This window comes from Sturnira hondurensis, unplaced genomic scaffold, assembly GCF_014824575.4.
Source record: "Sturnira hondurensis isolate 20B ecotype Veracruz unplaced genomic scaffold, ASM1482457v3 Scaffold0024651, whole genome shotgun sequence".
Classification (NCBI taxonomy): Eukaryota; Metazoa; Chordata; class Mammalia; order Chiroptera; family Phyllostomidae; genus Sturnira; species Sturnira hondurensis.
The window spans coordinates 674,339-691,010 of NW_028097282.1; the positions used below are offsets into that span (position 1 = coordinate 674,339).

General features: G+C 45.8%; 1 protein-coding gene across 1 annotated transcript; it reads left to right on the forward strand.

Annotated features, from left to right (window-relative positions):
* Positions 1-9,378: 9,378 nt before the first annotated feature.
* Positions 9,379-14,364, forward strand: PBDC1 (polysaccharide biosynthesis domain containing 1). The gene is made up of 6 exons (XM_037038593.1): positions 9,379-9,478; positions 9,567-9,632; positions 10,877-10,936; positions 11,456-11,596; positions 13,279-13,390; positions 13,995-14,364. Exons 1-6 carry the CDS (start codon positions 9,449-9,451, stop codon positions 14,189-14,191), a joined length of 606 nt encoding a protein of 201 aa, XP_036894488.1. The 5' UTR covers positions 9,379-9,448; the 3' UTR covers positions 14,192-14,364.
* Positions 14,365-16,672: the final 2,308 nt, after the last annotated feature.

Here is a 16,672-nt window from a genome sequence, read left to right on the forward strand (position 1 = left end):
CACTGTTTTTCTCCCTCCTGATCACAGAACACACCTGTAGACACCGTCACTTGAGATCATCTCTAATATCCTGTCTTCACGTGAAACAGCCTTATGAGGTGACACAAGTCAACCCCTGTAGGTGTGATGACTCACATGCATCACAGAAAACACTTTTATTATCCAGATTTTATATTTTCATGGTAGGCCATTTCCTGGGTTTCTGACCATAGGCCTATTTTTCCTCCCAGCTTTTTAAAAAAATATTTTATTTATTTATCTTTAGAGGGGAGGGGAAGGAGAGAGGAAGAGAAACATCAATGTATGGTTGCTTCTCGTGCATCCCCTGCTGGGAACTAGCCCCTGCCAAGAACTGGCCTGCAACCCAGGCATGTGCCCTGACTGGGAATCGAACCGTGATCATCTGGTTTACAGGCCTGCGCTCAATCCACTGAGCTACACCAGCCAGGGCTTCCTCCCAGCTTTTAAAGAGCAGTTTCAAGGTGCTTCAAGTTTGCCTTCATCATATAGTCTGACAGCCACCAAGATCCCATGATCCATATTTTTAGGGTGGATCTACATGGCTTCCCCACCTGCAAATAGCAGTGCTCACCCAACTGCCTTGCCACTGACAAACTTACATTCAATAATGTAAGGTGAATTCCTTCCATGCAAGACAGCTTTCTCTACTCTGTGACACCCTAGCTCCAGCAATTATACCTTTTATCTTCTCCACACCTCTGTTATCCCTGGCATTACAGACACCTTAACACTTTTGTCAAGACTGAAGAAGATGCCATTGGCCCCACCATGGTATGTCCACATTACCTGTTTTATTTTTATTTATTTTTTAAATATTTTATTTATTTATTTTTTAGAGAGAGGGGAAGGGAAGGAGAAAGAGTGGAAGAGAAACATCAATGTGTGGTTGCCTCCCATGTGTCCCCTACTGGGGGACCTGGCCTGCAACCCAGACATGTGCCCTGACTGGGAATTGAACCAGCAACCCTTTGCTTCACAGGCCCGTGCTCAATCCACTGAGCTACACCAGCCAGGTTACACATTACCTGTTTTAGAAGGAAGCTGAAGGTCAGCTCAGTGGCACCCTTCCAGAAAACCACAATAATCCGAGTGGACTTCCATCTTGAGTTTTCTTACCTCAGACCAAAGGATCTTTCCTTGATATAGTTCTTAAAGTCCACCAGATAATTCACGCCCTTTATGTATTACCTGTTGTTCCTGTCCCACTCCTCCATGTGTTATTTTCATAGCCAGTTCCTTTGAGTCCATCTGAAACAGTAGGTATGGGTGTGAAGGCCAATACTCATTGTAATACCTCCACCTGGGTTGGTTCTGGGAAAGGCTCAGGATGACAGTTTTATCTCCTGCTGTTTTGTGGTGCAGAAGCCCTTGGCTTTTCCAGTCTTGTGAGTATCCCATTCCTGGTCTCTGCAAGTATCTACAGCTGTGAGTATTTCACTAGTGAGAAGTCACCTTATTTGATTAAAACAATTTAAATAACTATAACAAACAAACCATGCATACTCTATATATCTTAACAGTTTTTTAAAAAATTCAAGGTGATGGCCCTGGCTGGTGTGGCTCAGTGGATTGAGCACAGGCCTGTGAACCAAAGGGTAGCCAGTTTGATTCTCAGTCAGGGCACATGCCTGGATTGTGGGCCAGGTCCCCAGTAGGGGGCGCTCAAGAGGCAACCACATGTTGATGTTTCTCTCCCTCTTTCTCCCTCCTCTCCCTAAAAAGAAATAAATAAATCTTTTTAAAAATTAAAGATGATGAATCTGCTCAAAATATTAGATAAAGCAAATTATTTAAGCACTTCCTTGAGTAAAGGCCAGTTGGGTTTCTTGGAATTCTATTCATATTCACTTGTCATGCGCTAATCTGGCCGTCATCTTGAACCTATCCCTCCATGTTGTAGTTGTCTATTGACCCCTCTGGCTTTCACATTCACTAACAGTCAACGTCTATGTGCATAACCCCCCTTACACGCAGACTTCCGGGTTACATATACACTGCTACCCTTGAACAATCATGTCCTGTACTTTCAGCTGTTCCTTGAAAACATCCCTTTCTCTCCTTGGTTCACCCTCTTCTCCCGGCTGCTGTACAGCACTTGTTGAGACATTCTCCTCAAGACAAGACTAACACATTCCCTCTTACTCATAGCTGCCCTCTTGTGCTTCATAGAGAAAACAGAAAGCATCTGGAGGGAATGCCTCAATTTCCTGTTTTTGCTGCCTCTCCTCAATCAATTTTTGAGGATATACACCTTGCTCACCCCAGGGCAGTCTTTTGTATAAGGCCAATTCCCCAATACACTTAAAGTGCTCTAAACTTAATATAGGAATTTAAAAAGTCCCTGACTTTCTTCAAAAATTAAAAAAAAAATGTGATTCAGCAATCCCAGTCTTGGATATAAAAATCTGAAAGAATTGAAAGCAGGGTCTCAAGGTGATACTTACATATCCATGTTCAAAATTGCCAAAAGATGAAAGCAACCCAAATGTTCACTGATAAATGAATGGATACGCAGTAGTATATCCACATAAAAAGAAAGGAAGCTCTGGCTGGTGTGGCTCAGTGGATTGGGCAATGGACCTAGAGCCAAAATGCTGCCAGTTCAATTCCCAGTCAGGGCACATGCCTGTGTTGTGGGCCAGGTCCCCAGTTGAGAGTGTGTGAGAAGAAACTGATCTCACCTCTCTTTAAAAATAAATACATAAAATCTTTTAAAAAGAGAGAGAAAGGAAATACTGTTACATGACAACACCATGGATGAACCTTGAGGATCTTATAATAAGTGAAATAAGCCAGTCGCAAAAAGACAAATACCACTTATATGAGGTATCCAAGGTAGTCAAATTCATTGGAAAAGAAGGTAGTATGGAGGCTGCCGGGGCAAAGGGAAGGAGGAAATGTGGAGTTGTTGTTTAATGGGTATAGAGCTTCAGTTTGCAAGACAAAAAAGTGCTGGAGGTCTGTTGCACAGCAATGTGGAGGAACTTAACACTGTTGAACTGTATACTTGTGTTGTAACCCTTCAAGGTCAGGCAGGTTCATGGTATTCGCACAGAAAGAAAAATATTCACGGAGTACTTGGGATGTCTGGCATGCCTTTATTCACGGGTTGGCAAGCCAGGCATGCTGTGAGCTGCATGTCTATCTGCATGTCTCATGTCATGGCCCCTGTCCCCTTTCATGTCTCTCATCATCATCACCCTCAGCAGGGAGTCCCTACCTGTTTAAGTACTGGAGGGAAACAAAGCCGGAAAACTGCCAACACATTACATAACATAACACAATTCTGCACATGGGAGCTCACTTCATGTTATGGGAACAGTTTATCAGACCCAGCCTCAAGGCTGTGAGAACGCTGCTTATCAGGCCCCTCCAAGGCTATGGGAACACTGCTTCCCTCAGCTACCCAGACTCCTGGGAGAGGAAGCCAGACTGCCTCCACTTACCCTACAATACACCCCTTCTAGGTTCCTCACCTTGCAATCTATGCAAGGATGTCTTCTGCAAAGGTCCCTTGGTGAGGAGGGCAGAGCCCTGTGCACATAACCCACAACAGCAGTGCAGGCTACACTCACTGGCAACAAGCGAGCAAAACACAAGGGCTGCCACAGCAGCAGTGCAAGCTTCAATAGCGTGCAGCCAAAACACAGGTAATCAGGCCACCCCTAGGTACAACAGTCAGTCCAATTTCCATGCTAGTAAGGCCACTCATGTGGGCCACCCACCCAGAGGGTCCCGGTGGGAACAGCAGCCCATGCACCATTCTGTGCCTCCCAGTAATGTCTAAGAGTATGGGTCTGACACAGATCTGTCAGAGTCCAGCCCACCTGAGCTTGTCCTTTGGGGTTCTCAATGCAAAAGGGAGCTGGTCCAGCCAGCTCCACGGCCTCAGCTGGAAGCCATCCAAGCCATCCCATACAAAGTAGTCACCTAATGGCCTGGGCTGGTTACACCACTGCTTTGCCTCAGCATAGATGTCAGTCCAGTTAGCATTCCACAGGGATGTTCGCTGTTCCGCTGGTTCTGAAGCCAAGTCCAGTTTGAGACAGAAGCTGGAGAGATGCGCCATGGGAGGCCGGCCAACCTGCTCAGGAGGAGTTCCGTGCAGACCAAACATGCTGATCGGTCAGCCACTGAGGCATAAGTATGAACCCAGTCCACTAAGGTGTTACCTTGAACTCTAAGGGTGAAAAGACAGAGCAGTTATAGGCACCAGCAAAGGCAAGTCACAGCCCATAGGCAATATACAAGCAAGCTTCTGGTCAGCCAATAACACAGTGGCTGGCAGAGGGGTCTTTCTGGGCGTGAACACCAGACCTTTTGTGTCTCAACTGGGGACTCAGCATCTATTTGCAGTAACAGGGGAGAACTCATAATAGGGCCACAGGGAAATCACAAGGGTGCCACAAAGAAGCATCTCATGGTCTGCTGGCTCTGGATATATCACCTTTAAGGCTAGGGGTCATGTCCCAATCACGCAGGGCACTATTTGTAAGTTTCTCTCTCCACCCCTTAGCTCCAAGGGGCAACAAGAGCCACCCAATACATGTGGGGGGCTTTGATTTCCCAAGGCCACATCCAAGTGGCTGTTTTCCCTCGCTCCGGGCCCTCCAGAGCAGGCAGGAGAATATTCCCCTGTTTTCCCATCCCTGGTTTCAGCAAGGCACCCTTAGTCTGCACCTGCAGTGGTCCAGTGGAGTAACGCTTCCAGAGAGACCTGGGCCCTACCTCTGACTCCTCTCATATAGGGTCTGGAGGACAGTCCAGAAGTCTTTCATCCAACCCTTCAGTGTAGGGGTGGCAGCCGCAGCTCGCAGGCCCTGCTTTAAGAGGCCATTGTACCTTTCAGTCATTCCAGTAGCTCGGAGATGATAGGCCATGGGGAATTTCCAGTTAATCTGTAAGTCCTGAGCCCACTGTTATACCAAGGCCCCGGTGAAATGTCTTCCCTGATCACTTTCCATGATTAGGGGTCCCCCGTAAGCAGCACATAACTGCTCCAGCGCAGCAATCACTGCTTTCTGATCTGGGTGCCAGGCAGGATAAGCAGCTAAAAGTTCTGTGGCCGTGTCCACACCTGTAATAGCATACTTATATCCTTTTGAACTAGGTAGGGGCCCAATTACATCCACCTGCCATTGGGTCAGAGGTACCTGTCCCAGCACTACCTGTCCAGAAATTTCCACAGGCCTTCAGGGATGCCCTCACAAGCAGACAACACAGGTCTCACAGGCTTCTTGTTCTTCTGCCAAGGTAACTGACAGGTAACCCTCAAGATTTGATTGTGGACCACATGGTCTTCTGTCCAACACGTAAGAGGCGACAGTGTACCCACTGGGCTACTTCCCTTCCTGAGGGCCTGGCAGGTACCATTTCTGGCCACTGCACCTTGGCTAGAGTATCAGCCTCATCATTCCCAGGGGAAGCAAGAGGTGCATGTCCTATAACACGATATACAGTGATTTGTTTCTAGTGGCCTAACTCCCATAAGTCTTGCCATAAAGCCTGTCCCCACAATGGTCTCTGCATGACCATCTATTTATTTGTATGTCAGGTACAGATCCATGATGTTAGCCTCTGGAACACCACCCAGCTATCTGTGCAAATAGTCAGAGGCAGGGCTTCATTGACTGCCAGTAGCCATATGGCTCAAGTTCCGCTCACTGGCTGCTCTGCCCCATGCTAATGTCAAACCAGACTGTCTCTGTCTCTGGTTGAACTGCCACAGCAGTCCCCACAGCAGGCTGACCCCTGCTGGACCCATCAGTGTTCCGTGCATCTGAGGAAATAGGTGCCTGCCCCTCCTGGAAGGGGCTAGTTTCTACCTCCTCTGTGTAGGAACAGGAGCAGTGGATTTCTCATCTACATAAATAACTGGACCTAACATTTCCTGTGGCTCAGCCTGCAAAGGGCTAGCGGAGAGAGTACTTCTTTGTTGCAGATAACCGCCCCCCACCCCGGCTTAGCCAGCGTGGGAGTCTGAGCTGTCCCACTAGAAGGCTTGGCCAGCCAATTCCGGACCTCCCCCCCCCCCCCCGCAATGGGAAGGGTGGTCCTATCTGTCACGGGGGCAGTTCCTGTTATGGCCTCTGTGGCCAACAGGGCAGCATGTACTGCAGCCAACTGCTTTTCTATTAAGGAGTACCGTACCTCTGGTCTCTTCCAGAGTTGGGACCAGAGCCCCAAGGGTTAATGAAGCCATTCCAACTGCTGCCACAAACCCCATCCAAAGCCTTCCTGTATCACATGCACATCCAGCTCACAGAGTCTAACAGGACTCCCTCCCCTTGGAAGGTTGGCACAGCCAAATGGGCCTTTAGACACACAGGATGGGCCTCTTTTGGTCATACCCCCATGGTTTGGACAGAGAATTTGGGCCTGCACTGGATGCCAGTGTACAGGCACCAGGATCTGTACTTGTGCAGCACCAGTGCATGCCGCCCAGGTGGGCGACGGTTTCTGGTGCCGCCACTGCATCCCTCAAGTCACTGGGCCGCTGTTTCTGCGACTCTGGTGACTGCTGTCTCTGTGGCTCCAGGTGCCACTGTCATCTTCCCGTGCCTCTCTGACAGGTGCTGAGCTTGCCTGCTGCCACCACCACCACCGTGGCTTTCTGGCCCCCTCCCTGTCAGTGAGCTTTCTGGGTGCCAGCGCCTGCTACCCTCTCTCGAGCCAGGTCCAGCCTGCTTTCTCACAGCCTCCTGGGTTACTCCGCCAGCTCTAACGGCTCCCACGGCAGCGCCTCCTCCTGGAACACTGCTGCAAAGCTCAGCTCTGAGCACGCGGCCTTGACCCACAGGCACCGCAGCCCATGCTTCCCGCCCACAGTGGTCCTCGTCTCTTCTAATCAGCGTGCTGGGAGCAGAGCCTTCCAGGTGCTGCTGCTGCTGCTGCCGCCAGAGCGCCCAGCCCCGGCCAGCCCTCTGGCCTGTCACTCTCAGCAACTGTGTTCACGTCTGTGTGGGGCCCGGGGGGCGTCGGGATTCCCAGACCCAGACTTTCCCCAGGAACCACAGGCTGCTGTCCTCTGGGACTCAGTTCCTTTCCTCCCCACCCTTTTCCACTAAATCACTCACTATGAGAGGCAAGGGGGGATTGCAGCAGCTCAGCTGCTCTGAGGTTTTTTACCAGGGCGCAGACTCAAGCCTTCAAGGCTTTTTTTTCTCTGCCTCCGTGTTCAACTTCGCAGGGTCGAGAACTGCAGCCTCCTCCTCTTCAGCCTTCAGGGCTTCCGCTCCCTCTCATGGCTCTTGGAACTTCACTTTGTCTCAAAGTGTATCTCCATCTCAGCTCGCAAAGTGGAAAGAAACACTCAGCCCATGACCCCCATAGCCTCAGGGCGCTGGGCTTCTCTAGGGTCTTCCCCACCACCCACAGGGTTTTCTCCGCTGTGTCAGGTGTGCCCATAGGGACACTATTTGACATAGGGACAGTCATTGGGTGGGAGGCCGAGCTTCCGGGAGCCCAGCCACCAAACACTACCTGCCGATGATCAGCCACTCCAAGCTCCTCTCTGGGAGTGTCATCTCCATGGTGTTCTGCCACGAATCCTGGCAGCTATGCCAATTGTGTTGTCATCCTTCAAGGTCAGGCAGGTTCATGGTATTCACGCAGACAGAAAAATATTCATGGAGCCATTGGGATGTCTGGTATGCTTTCATTCGTGGGTGGACAAGCCACACATGCTGTGAGCTGCATGTCTATCTGCATGTCTCATGTCATGGCCTTTGCTCCTCATCGTGGCACTCATTGTGGCCCCTGTCCCCTTGCATGTCTCTCATCATCATCACCCCCAGCAGGGAGTCCTTACCTGTTTAAGTACTAGAAGAGAACAAAGCCAGAAAACTGCCAACACATTACGTAACATAACATAATTCTGCACATACGAGCCCACTTCATGTTATGGGAACACTTTATCGGACCCGTCTCCAGGCTGTGAGAACGCTGCTTATCAGGCTCCTCCAAGGCTATGGGAACACTGCTTCCCTTAGTTACCCAGACACCTGGGTGAGGAAGCCAGACTGCCTCCACTTACTCTACAACACTTAAAATAGTTAAGATGTTAAATTTTTATGTTATGTGTATTTTACCACACTTAAAAGTATCTGGACCTCATGTCTCTATTTTCTAAGAACATTCTATGGTCATTGTCATCGGTCCTTTAACTCTCACTTCCTTCTCAACCCACTGTGCCTTCACCGTTCCACCAAAACTGCTCTTGCTAAAGTTGTCAGTGACTTCTCAGTATTTCTGGGCCTAGTGTGCTCATCCCACGCTAATTGACACTGTTCACCACTTCTTCCTGGGGGGGTCTCTCATCTTCTGGCCTCTGTGAGACTCTCCCTTGGTTCTTTGCTAATGTCTCACTGACGACTATTTTTTGCTGCCTTTTATTCTTCATAAATAATTCTGTCCTTGGCCTCTGGCTCTTTGTGTCTTTAGAGTTCTGCAGTTTCCTTGAAACGGCTCAATTAAACCTGAAGAATCAGCTGTCAGATTGATATTTCTGATCAGATCTCTCTCTAACTAGTCAACTCTATCTAAATGTCCCATAGACTCTTCAAACTTACCTTCTCAAACTAAACTCATCATCCCTCCTCTTTAGTTTTCTACCTCAATGACATTCATCCCTGAATTCTGTTCTGCAACCTGGGGGTAATACTGGAATCCTAACTCTTCATTATTCTCCGTATCCAACGAGTCAAAAAGTCCTATTGATTCCTTTTCCCTTATTAATTCTCAAGGTCTATCTCAGCTGCCAGTGCCTTGGCTTACGTTTTTATTATACAGTGCCTTCAAGTGTCTTTCTGTGTCCAGTTTTGCCTTCCTCAATTTTGTCGTGCACATTGTGTTTTAGTGATATTCTTAAAACTTAAGTTTGATTGTGAGTTAGTCTACTTAAAGGCCTCCAGTAGCTTACTTCTGCTTTTAGCTTAAAGTCTTAACTCTTTAATATTCACTATACAAAGCCCGTCTACTCCCCCCAAATCATAAATTACTACACTCTTTATCCAGCTGTGCGCTAGTGTGTGTGAGCCCGCATTCACAAACCGAGAGTGTGAATTCGATTCTCTGCCTGCACTTGGTGCAGTGGGGCTCGAAAGCCGCATTATTTTAACCCAAGTTTTTCCCATGATCATCTCTGTCATTATTGAGCATTTCAGCATCTCTAGACGCCGTTAGCAGCCCAGCCTAGCAACAACACAATACTCTTGAGTCTGCGCAGGGCGGGTGAGAAGGGACCAGGCACTACCTCCTCCAGGAGAGAGAGGGCGCGCGCGCGGGCGCAGGCCGTGGAAAGCTACTCTTGCCAGGCCTTCCCTTTCCGAGCAACTGCGTAAAGAGTTCCCGTAACGTCATTTCCGGAACGTGGGGCCGCGCTGTGGTGTCCGCGCTGTGGAATCTGTGCTGTGGTGGCCGCTGCAACATGGAGGCGAATAGTGAAAATGAAGAGCCGGTGAGACGCAGCTCTGGGGTCGGGTGAATCGGGAAGTCGAGTTTAGTCTAGCCTTGAACTCTTCCTCTCCCCTCCTTTTTCCATCCAGGTGTCCGGGGAAGTGGTGTCAGTGGCACATGCCCTTTCTCTCCCAGCTGAGTCTTACGGCAATGATGTGAGTATGGTTCCCCCGAAGCTCCCATTTACCTAACTAGTCTGGGATATCTGCAGGGTCTGCCACGAAATTGTAACCGCCTGCCGTGATATGCTGTGTGGACCGGGTCCAGGTCCTCCAGAAACCACGCCTTTCAGTTCATTCTAATCCTTTTGGTCCACAAGCGCAGAACTAATGCGAGTGGAAGTAGTACTTAAACTTTGCTGCACTTTAGAATCCGCTGTGAAGCATTTGAGGATCCCGATGTCCAGGGAGCAGTGCGTATCCATTAAATCGGAGTATCTGAGGCCGAGGGACTGGAATCCGTGTTTGTAAAAGTCTCCTGTGATTCCACTGTGCAGTAAAGTTGCACTGGCTTATGCTGTGTCTCGCTTAGATTCTTAAGGAGAAAGCACATAGTGTATTTGAGATTCAAGACACAGGGATATGTGAACACTAGTAACACTCAAATAAGAACGTGATGTATGCTAGATGAGTGGATCAGGCCATATGGTACAAAGCAGTTCAGCTGAAGAATAAACCCCTAGGACTGAGACAGTAGAGGAAGACTTCACTGAGATAGTGGATCTGGAACTGGATCCTCTAAGGTGGGCCACGGACAAGAATTGTCAGTCAGGCAAAGGGCCTGTAGGTAAAATGCAAATGGCTTGTTCTGGAGTCAGTGAAGTAGATCCCTCCAGTTTGAGCGAGAGACTCTACTGGAACAGGGGCTGGGTCCTTGGTAAGGCATATTTTATAAACGGCAGCCTGCTTCATGGTACTGTTTCATCTCTAAGTGTTATGGGGGGGGGGGAACTGGCTATTGGATAAACACAAATGATGATTATGACATGCTACACTCTCAAAAGTGGAGAGTAATTTCACTTCCATTATCTTACTTTGTTGTTTCAATAATTCAGTTGTGTATTTGAGTTTATTTCAGTTTTACAATGATTTAACTCAGTTTTGAGAGTGTTATCTATCTACTGTTTTATTTAGTCTCTCACACTTTTACTTGCTTCCAGGAAAAGGTAGTCGGTGACTCATTCTATTTGTTAGACTGTGTGGATAGCTTTTTGTTGTTTGTCATAAGGACAGAGAATTTTTTATTGTCCAAACCCACTAGTCCAGTTTTTATCCTTGGACAGTAACACTAAGTTTGGTAGCTCTCTGGAGCATTAAATACACAACCGAAGACTTTCTTAATTTGTTCTCTAGCAGCAGGTTGAGAGATTTCTGACCTGGCTTTCTTAACTCCTTTGCAGCCTGATATTGAGATGGCATGGGCCATGAGAGCAATGCAGCATGCTGAAGTCTATTACAAAGTGAGTTGTCTGTCTTCATTATTAAACAGGATTAACCCTGTACTGTGTGATTCTCGGCTAATCACTATTCTCAGCAATTTAAATAATTGTGTTTTGGAAGTAAATTTTATTACTGTAAGATCTAATCCTTAGAGAATGGGGGGAGGGAGCGGTGCGGGTGGATTTTGTTTTGACAGTGAGTAGGAGTTGATCTTCTTTGCCCAGAGCTCTGTTGGTAACTGTCAAAAAGGTGCCTGGCCCATAGTAAGCACTTTAATAAATGTTTGTGGATTGAATGAAAAATTGACAGAGGGCAATAGCCAGTCAGTACCAAGGCCAAGAGTGTTTGAACTGGTGAAATGGACCGTAGTGTATTATGATACATTAAAACTAGGTCATGATTTCATCCAGAACCTGAGCTGTCTGTACTTCCTAATGACGTCTTCTGCCCTGAGAACCATAAAGGTTTTCTGGGGAAGAGGGAATAGAGGTGTAGTAAATTAAAAACTACCATATGTATGTTGTTTTATTGTCTGGCAGCTGATTTCATCAGTTGACCCGCAGTTCCTGAAACTCACCAAAGTGGATGACCAAATCTATTCTGAATTTCGGGAAAATTTTGAGAAACTCAGGGTAGATGTGTTGGACCCAGAAGAACTCAAATCAGTATCAGCTAAAGAGGTAAGAATTATCTCTCTTACATATTGCCTAGCCTCTGACCAACAGTTGTTAATGGTGAATATACTTTTATACATTTAAAATTGGCGGTGGGGGGGCGGGTTGTTTTAAGGAAGATATATAAAGAACCCATGCACTTATGTAGTTGTCATCAACTAGTAAGTAAATTATGAACTGACTTCCTGTTTATAGATTTTTAAAATATTTATTTTATTTTTAGAGAGAGGGTGGGGGAGAGAGAAAGAGAGGGAGAGAAGTGTCAGTGTGTGGTTGTCTTTCGAGTGCCTCCCACCGGGGACCTGGCCCACAACCCAAGCATGTGCCCCGACTGGGAATCGAACCAGCAACCCTTTGGTTCACAGGCCAGCACTTAAGCCACCAAGCCAAACCAGCCAGGGCTGGATTTTTTTAACTGGTTGTTGAATCTGTTTTTTCCACTTTCTTGACTTGGATATTTTGTTCCTAATGACCCAGCACTTTCAAGGGAGGAAGATTACATTTGTTTATGTGCATAGTTGAACCAGAACACTTGGATGGAAGATTGATAAGTAGGGTACAGGGAGGTGTTTGGTTTCTTTGGATTTAAGTTGACATTATCACAGACCATGCCAAAGATCATTGAAATATTTGTGTTTTGCATTGTTTACTTGATTAGCTTGTGATTTTACAGGGCGCTAAAACTTCAATTTTTTTATTTATTGATTTTTAGAGAAATAGATGGGGGGAGAGAGAGATAAAGAAAGAAAAAGGAAAAGAAACATGGATTATTTTATTTTATTTTTTATTTATTTTTAAATATATTTTATTGATTATGCCATTACAGCTGTCCTATTCCCCCCTTCATTCCCCTCTACCCTGCACACCCCCTCCCCCACCATTCCCCCCCTTTAGTTTATGTCCACATATCTCAAGTTCTTTAGGTTCTATATTTCCCATACTATTCTTGCCCTCCCCCTGTATATTTTCTACCTGCCGTCTGTGCTACTTATTCTCTGTATCTTCTCCTCCTCCCACTCCCCTGTTGCTAACCCTCCAGAAACAGATTTTTTTGTTCCTTATATTTATGCAGTCATTTGTTGCTTCTTGTATGTACCCTGATTGGGGATCAAACCCATAATCTTGGCATATTGGGATGACACTCTAACCAACTGAGTTACCTGGCCAGGGCTACAACTTTTATAATTGGGAAAATATTTTCCTGAGAGTAGGCCCTTGACTTATGAAGAATGTAAACTTTTAACTCTTAGCAGGATGTCAAGTGATCTTTAGAAAATTACCTTTACTGAATGGACTTCTTTCTTAAAATTTAACTTTGTGACTTTGGGCCAAATCCCTGCTTTCTTTGTCTCATTTGTGCTTCAGTGGGGATGAATGATCATTTGAGGCTGAGCTAGCCAGTGACTAAACACAAAACAAAGACTCCATTTAATAAATCAAATTTTGATTCTGCAGTCAAGGATTTAAGTATTTTGTCAGGTAAAAATATTGTTCATGTTGGGAAATACTAGTCTAGAGACACAATGGGTAGTGCAGAAACGTGTTGCTAATGAAACGAGCAGTCAGCTCAAACCTAGTCTCTTTCACTGGGGTCATTTTCCTTACTGAGGAAGCGGAAGCCCCTCTGTGGGCCCGACTTCACCAGCCTCCTGCATTAGTCACATAATGCACCTTTTTTACCTTTATAGAAGTGGAGGCCGTTCTGTTTGAAGTTTGATGGGGTTATAGAAGACTTTAACTATGGTACTTTGCTGCGACTGGATTGTTCTCAAGGCTACACTGAGGAAAACACCATCTTTGGTGAGTTTCTTGCCCTGGGAATTATTTCAGTGTAAGGTGGGTAACAGCCCATAGTAGGCCCTTTAAGAAATGTTTGTTGACTGAATGAAAAATCTAGAGGGCAGTAGTGAGTACCAAGGCCAAAAGTGTTTGAATTGGTGAAATGGAGGGATCTGGTTTGACTGAAGAATGGTTTTACGTGGATAGTTTGGGGGTCATCTTATTTGTAATATCTTTAAAGATCATGTTACTAATTCTTGAGTAACTGTGAGATAAGATAGTTAAGTATATTCACCTTCTAAGAATTAGCATTTCACATCTCTGAAACTTAAGACTATACTTTCTAGTCATAGATTTATTATATTTCCAGTAGGTGTAGAGTGGGGGTGTCAGAATCATTGTCACCAGGGGTCACATCAGCCTCGTGGATGCCTTCAAAGGGCCGAATGTAATTTTAGGACTCTATATAAATACAACTACTCCTTAATTAGGGGCAAGGAGCTCGGTGCTGCCACTGGGTAGAAACAGAGTAGAGGGCCAGATTCTTCCAGTGGGCCTTGTGTTTGCCACCTGTGGTTTAGAGAAATTGTTACTTAGACAATAATCAATTCTATTTACCTTGCAGCCCCCAGGATACAATTTTTGGCCATTGAAATTGCTCGGAACCGGGAAGGCCATAACAAAGCAGTTTACACCAGTGTTCAGGACAAAGAAGAGGACAAAGGAGCCAGCAGAGGAGAACCAGAGAAAAGCAGCAATGGAGGAGAACAAGAGAAAGAAGCCAATGAAGGCATCAACAAAAGTGGCGAAACGCCTATGTAAGGTAGAGAGGGAACAGCACCCGAGAAACTGTGACTCAGCTGAGTCTACAAGTACCATGATGCTCCTTGCAGATCCCTGCGGTTAAATGTGTGTCCCTGTTCAGTTGAAGGACGGGCAGAAGGACATTTTTTGTAGCCTAGTAATAATCAGGAGTTTCTCTGATTCTTTTTTATGAACTGGCTTAAAAACTATGAGTGGGGTCATAGTTGATTGTTTCTTGATATATTTTTTTCTTGGTTCTCTTCACTGGTTGAGTAACAAATTTTGTAAATAAATTTCTTTTGGTTCTTATGACTGTCTGCATCTCTGATGAACTTTTAAAAGGTATTTGAAATTATTTAATGCTTCCTTTTTTTTCAGGGGTATAATCTCCAAGCCATGTCTTATGTAAAATGATTAATGCTAGTTTCTTTAAACATATGTTTTATGTTCTAAGTACAGTCAACATACCATACAGTATCAGTTTCAGGTGTACAACACAGGGATCAGATATTTATATAACTTATGAAGTGATCACTAAGGCGAGTCCAGCACCAAGCTGACACCACACATACCCAGTACGACATTATTAACTATATTCCCTGTGCTATAGCCCACATCCCCGTGATTTTTGTAACTGCCAATTTGTACTTCCTAATTCTTTCTACTTTTTCACCCAGCTCCCCAACCCCAGTGCTGTCTAGCAACCATCAAAATGTTCTATGTATCTATGAGTTTGTTTCTGTTCTGTTTGTTCAGTCATTTTGTTCTTTAGGTTTCACATATATGTGAAATCATATAGTATTTGTCTTTCTCTGACTTACTTCAGTCAACACAGTACCTTCTAGGTCCATACATGTTGTTGCAAATGGCAAGATTTATTTGTTGGGTATTTTAAAGATTTTACCTACTTATTTTTAGAGAGAGGGGAAGGGAGGGAGAAAGAGAGGGAGAGAAACAATGTGCGAGAGAAACATCGATCAGTTGTCTCTCACATGTGCCCCAACTGGGGACCTGTGGCCGGCAACCCAGGCATGTACCCTGACTGGGAATCGAACCGGCAAACTTTTGCTTTGTGTGACAATGCTCAACCAATTGAGCCATGCCAGTCAGGGCTCTTTCTTTTTTTTAAATATATTTTATTGATTATACCATTACAGTTGTTCTATTCCCCCCACTTCATTCCCCTCCACCTGCACACTCCCTCCCCCACCATTCTCCCTCCCTTAGTTTATAACCACGTGTCTCAAGTTCTTTAGATTCTATATTTCCCCCACTATTCTTGCCCTCCCCCTATCTATTTTCTACTTACCCTCTATGCTATTTTCTGTGACTTCTCCCCCCTTCTCCTCCCCCACTCCCCTGTTGCTAACCCTCCATGTGTTCTTCTTCATTTCTATGGTTCCACTCCTGATCTAGCTGTCCTCTTGGTTTGCTTTTGTTTTAGGTGTGGTTGTTAATAACTGTGAGTTTGCTGTCCTTTCACTGTTAATATTTTTCATCTTCTTTTTCTTAGATAAGTCCCTTTAGCATTTCATATAATAAGAGCTTGGTGATGATGAACTCCTTGAACTTGACCTTATCTGAGAAGCACTTTATCTGTCCTTCCATTCTAAATGAAAGTTTTGCTGGATAAAGCAATCTTGGCTGTAGGTCTTTGGATTTCATGACTTGGAATACTTCTTTCCAGCCCCTTCTTGCCTGTAAGGCCTCTTTTGAGAAATCCGCTGACAGTCTGATGGGAACTCCTTTGTAGGTGACTGTCCCTTATCTCTTGCTGCTTCTAGGATTCTCTCCTTCATTTTAGTCTTGGCTAATGTAATTATGATGTGCCTTGGTGTGTTTCTGCTTGGGTCCAACTTCTTTGGCACTCTGAGCTTCCTGGATTTCCTGGAAGTCTATTTCCTTTGCCAGACTGGGGAAGTTCTCCTTTATTATTTGTTCAAATAAGTGTTCCACTCATGGCTGTTTCTTTCCCCCTTCTGGTACCCCTATAATCCGGATGTTGGAATGTTTAAAGATGTCCTGGAGGTTCCTAAGCCTCTCCTCATTTTTTTGAATTCTCATTTCTTCCTTCCTTTCTGGTTGGATGTTTCGTTCTTCCTTCTGGTCCATTCCATTGATTTGAGTCCCAGTTTCCGTTCCATCACTATTGGTTTCCTGGACATCTCCCTTCATTTCAATTAGTTTAGCCTTCATATGTTCCTCTGATTTGTGACTATAATCAACCAGTTCTGTGAGCATCCTGATAAACAAGTGTTTTGAACTGTGCATCTGAGAGGCTGGCAATCTGTTGGTCGCTTAGAGTTATTGGCTCTGGGACTTTGAGTTCTTCTTGCGCCATCTTTTGGGCTGTTCGTGCCTGTTCCATAGCAGGATTGGAGCCCTAGGTGTTCACCAGAGCAGGGCAACTAAGTCGCTGGGTTGTGATGTTGTATGTGGGGGCAGGGTCAAAGAGGGACAATGGTGTCCCGTCTGCCTGCCTGCCACGGTGGCCCCCAC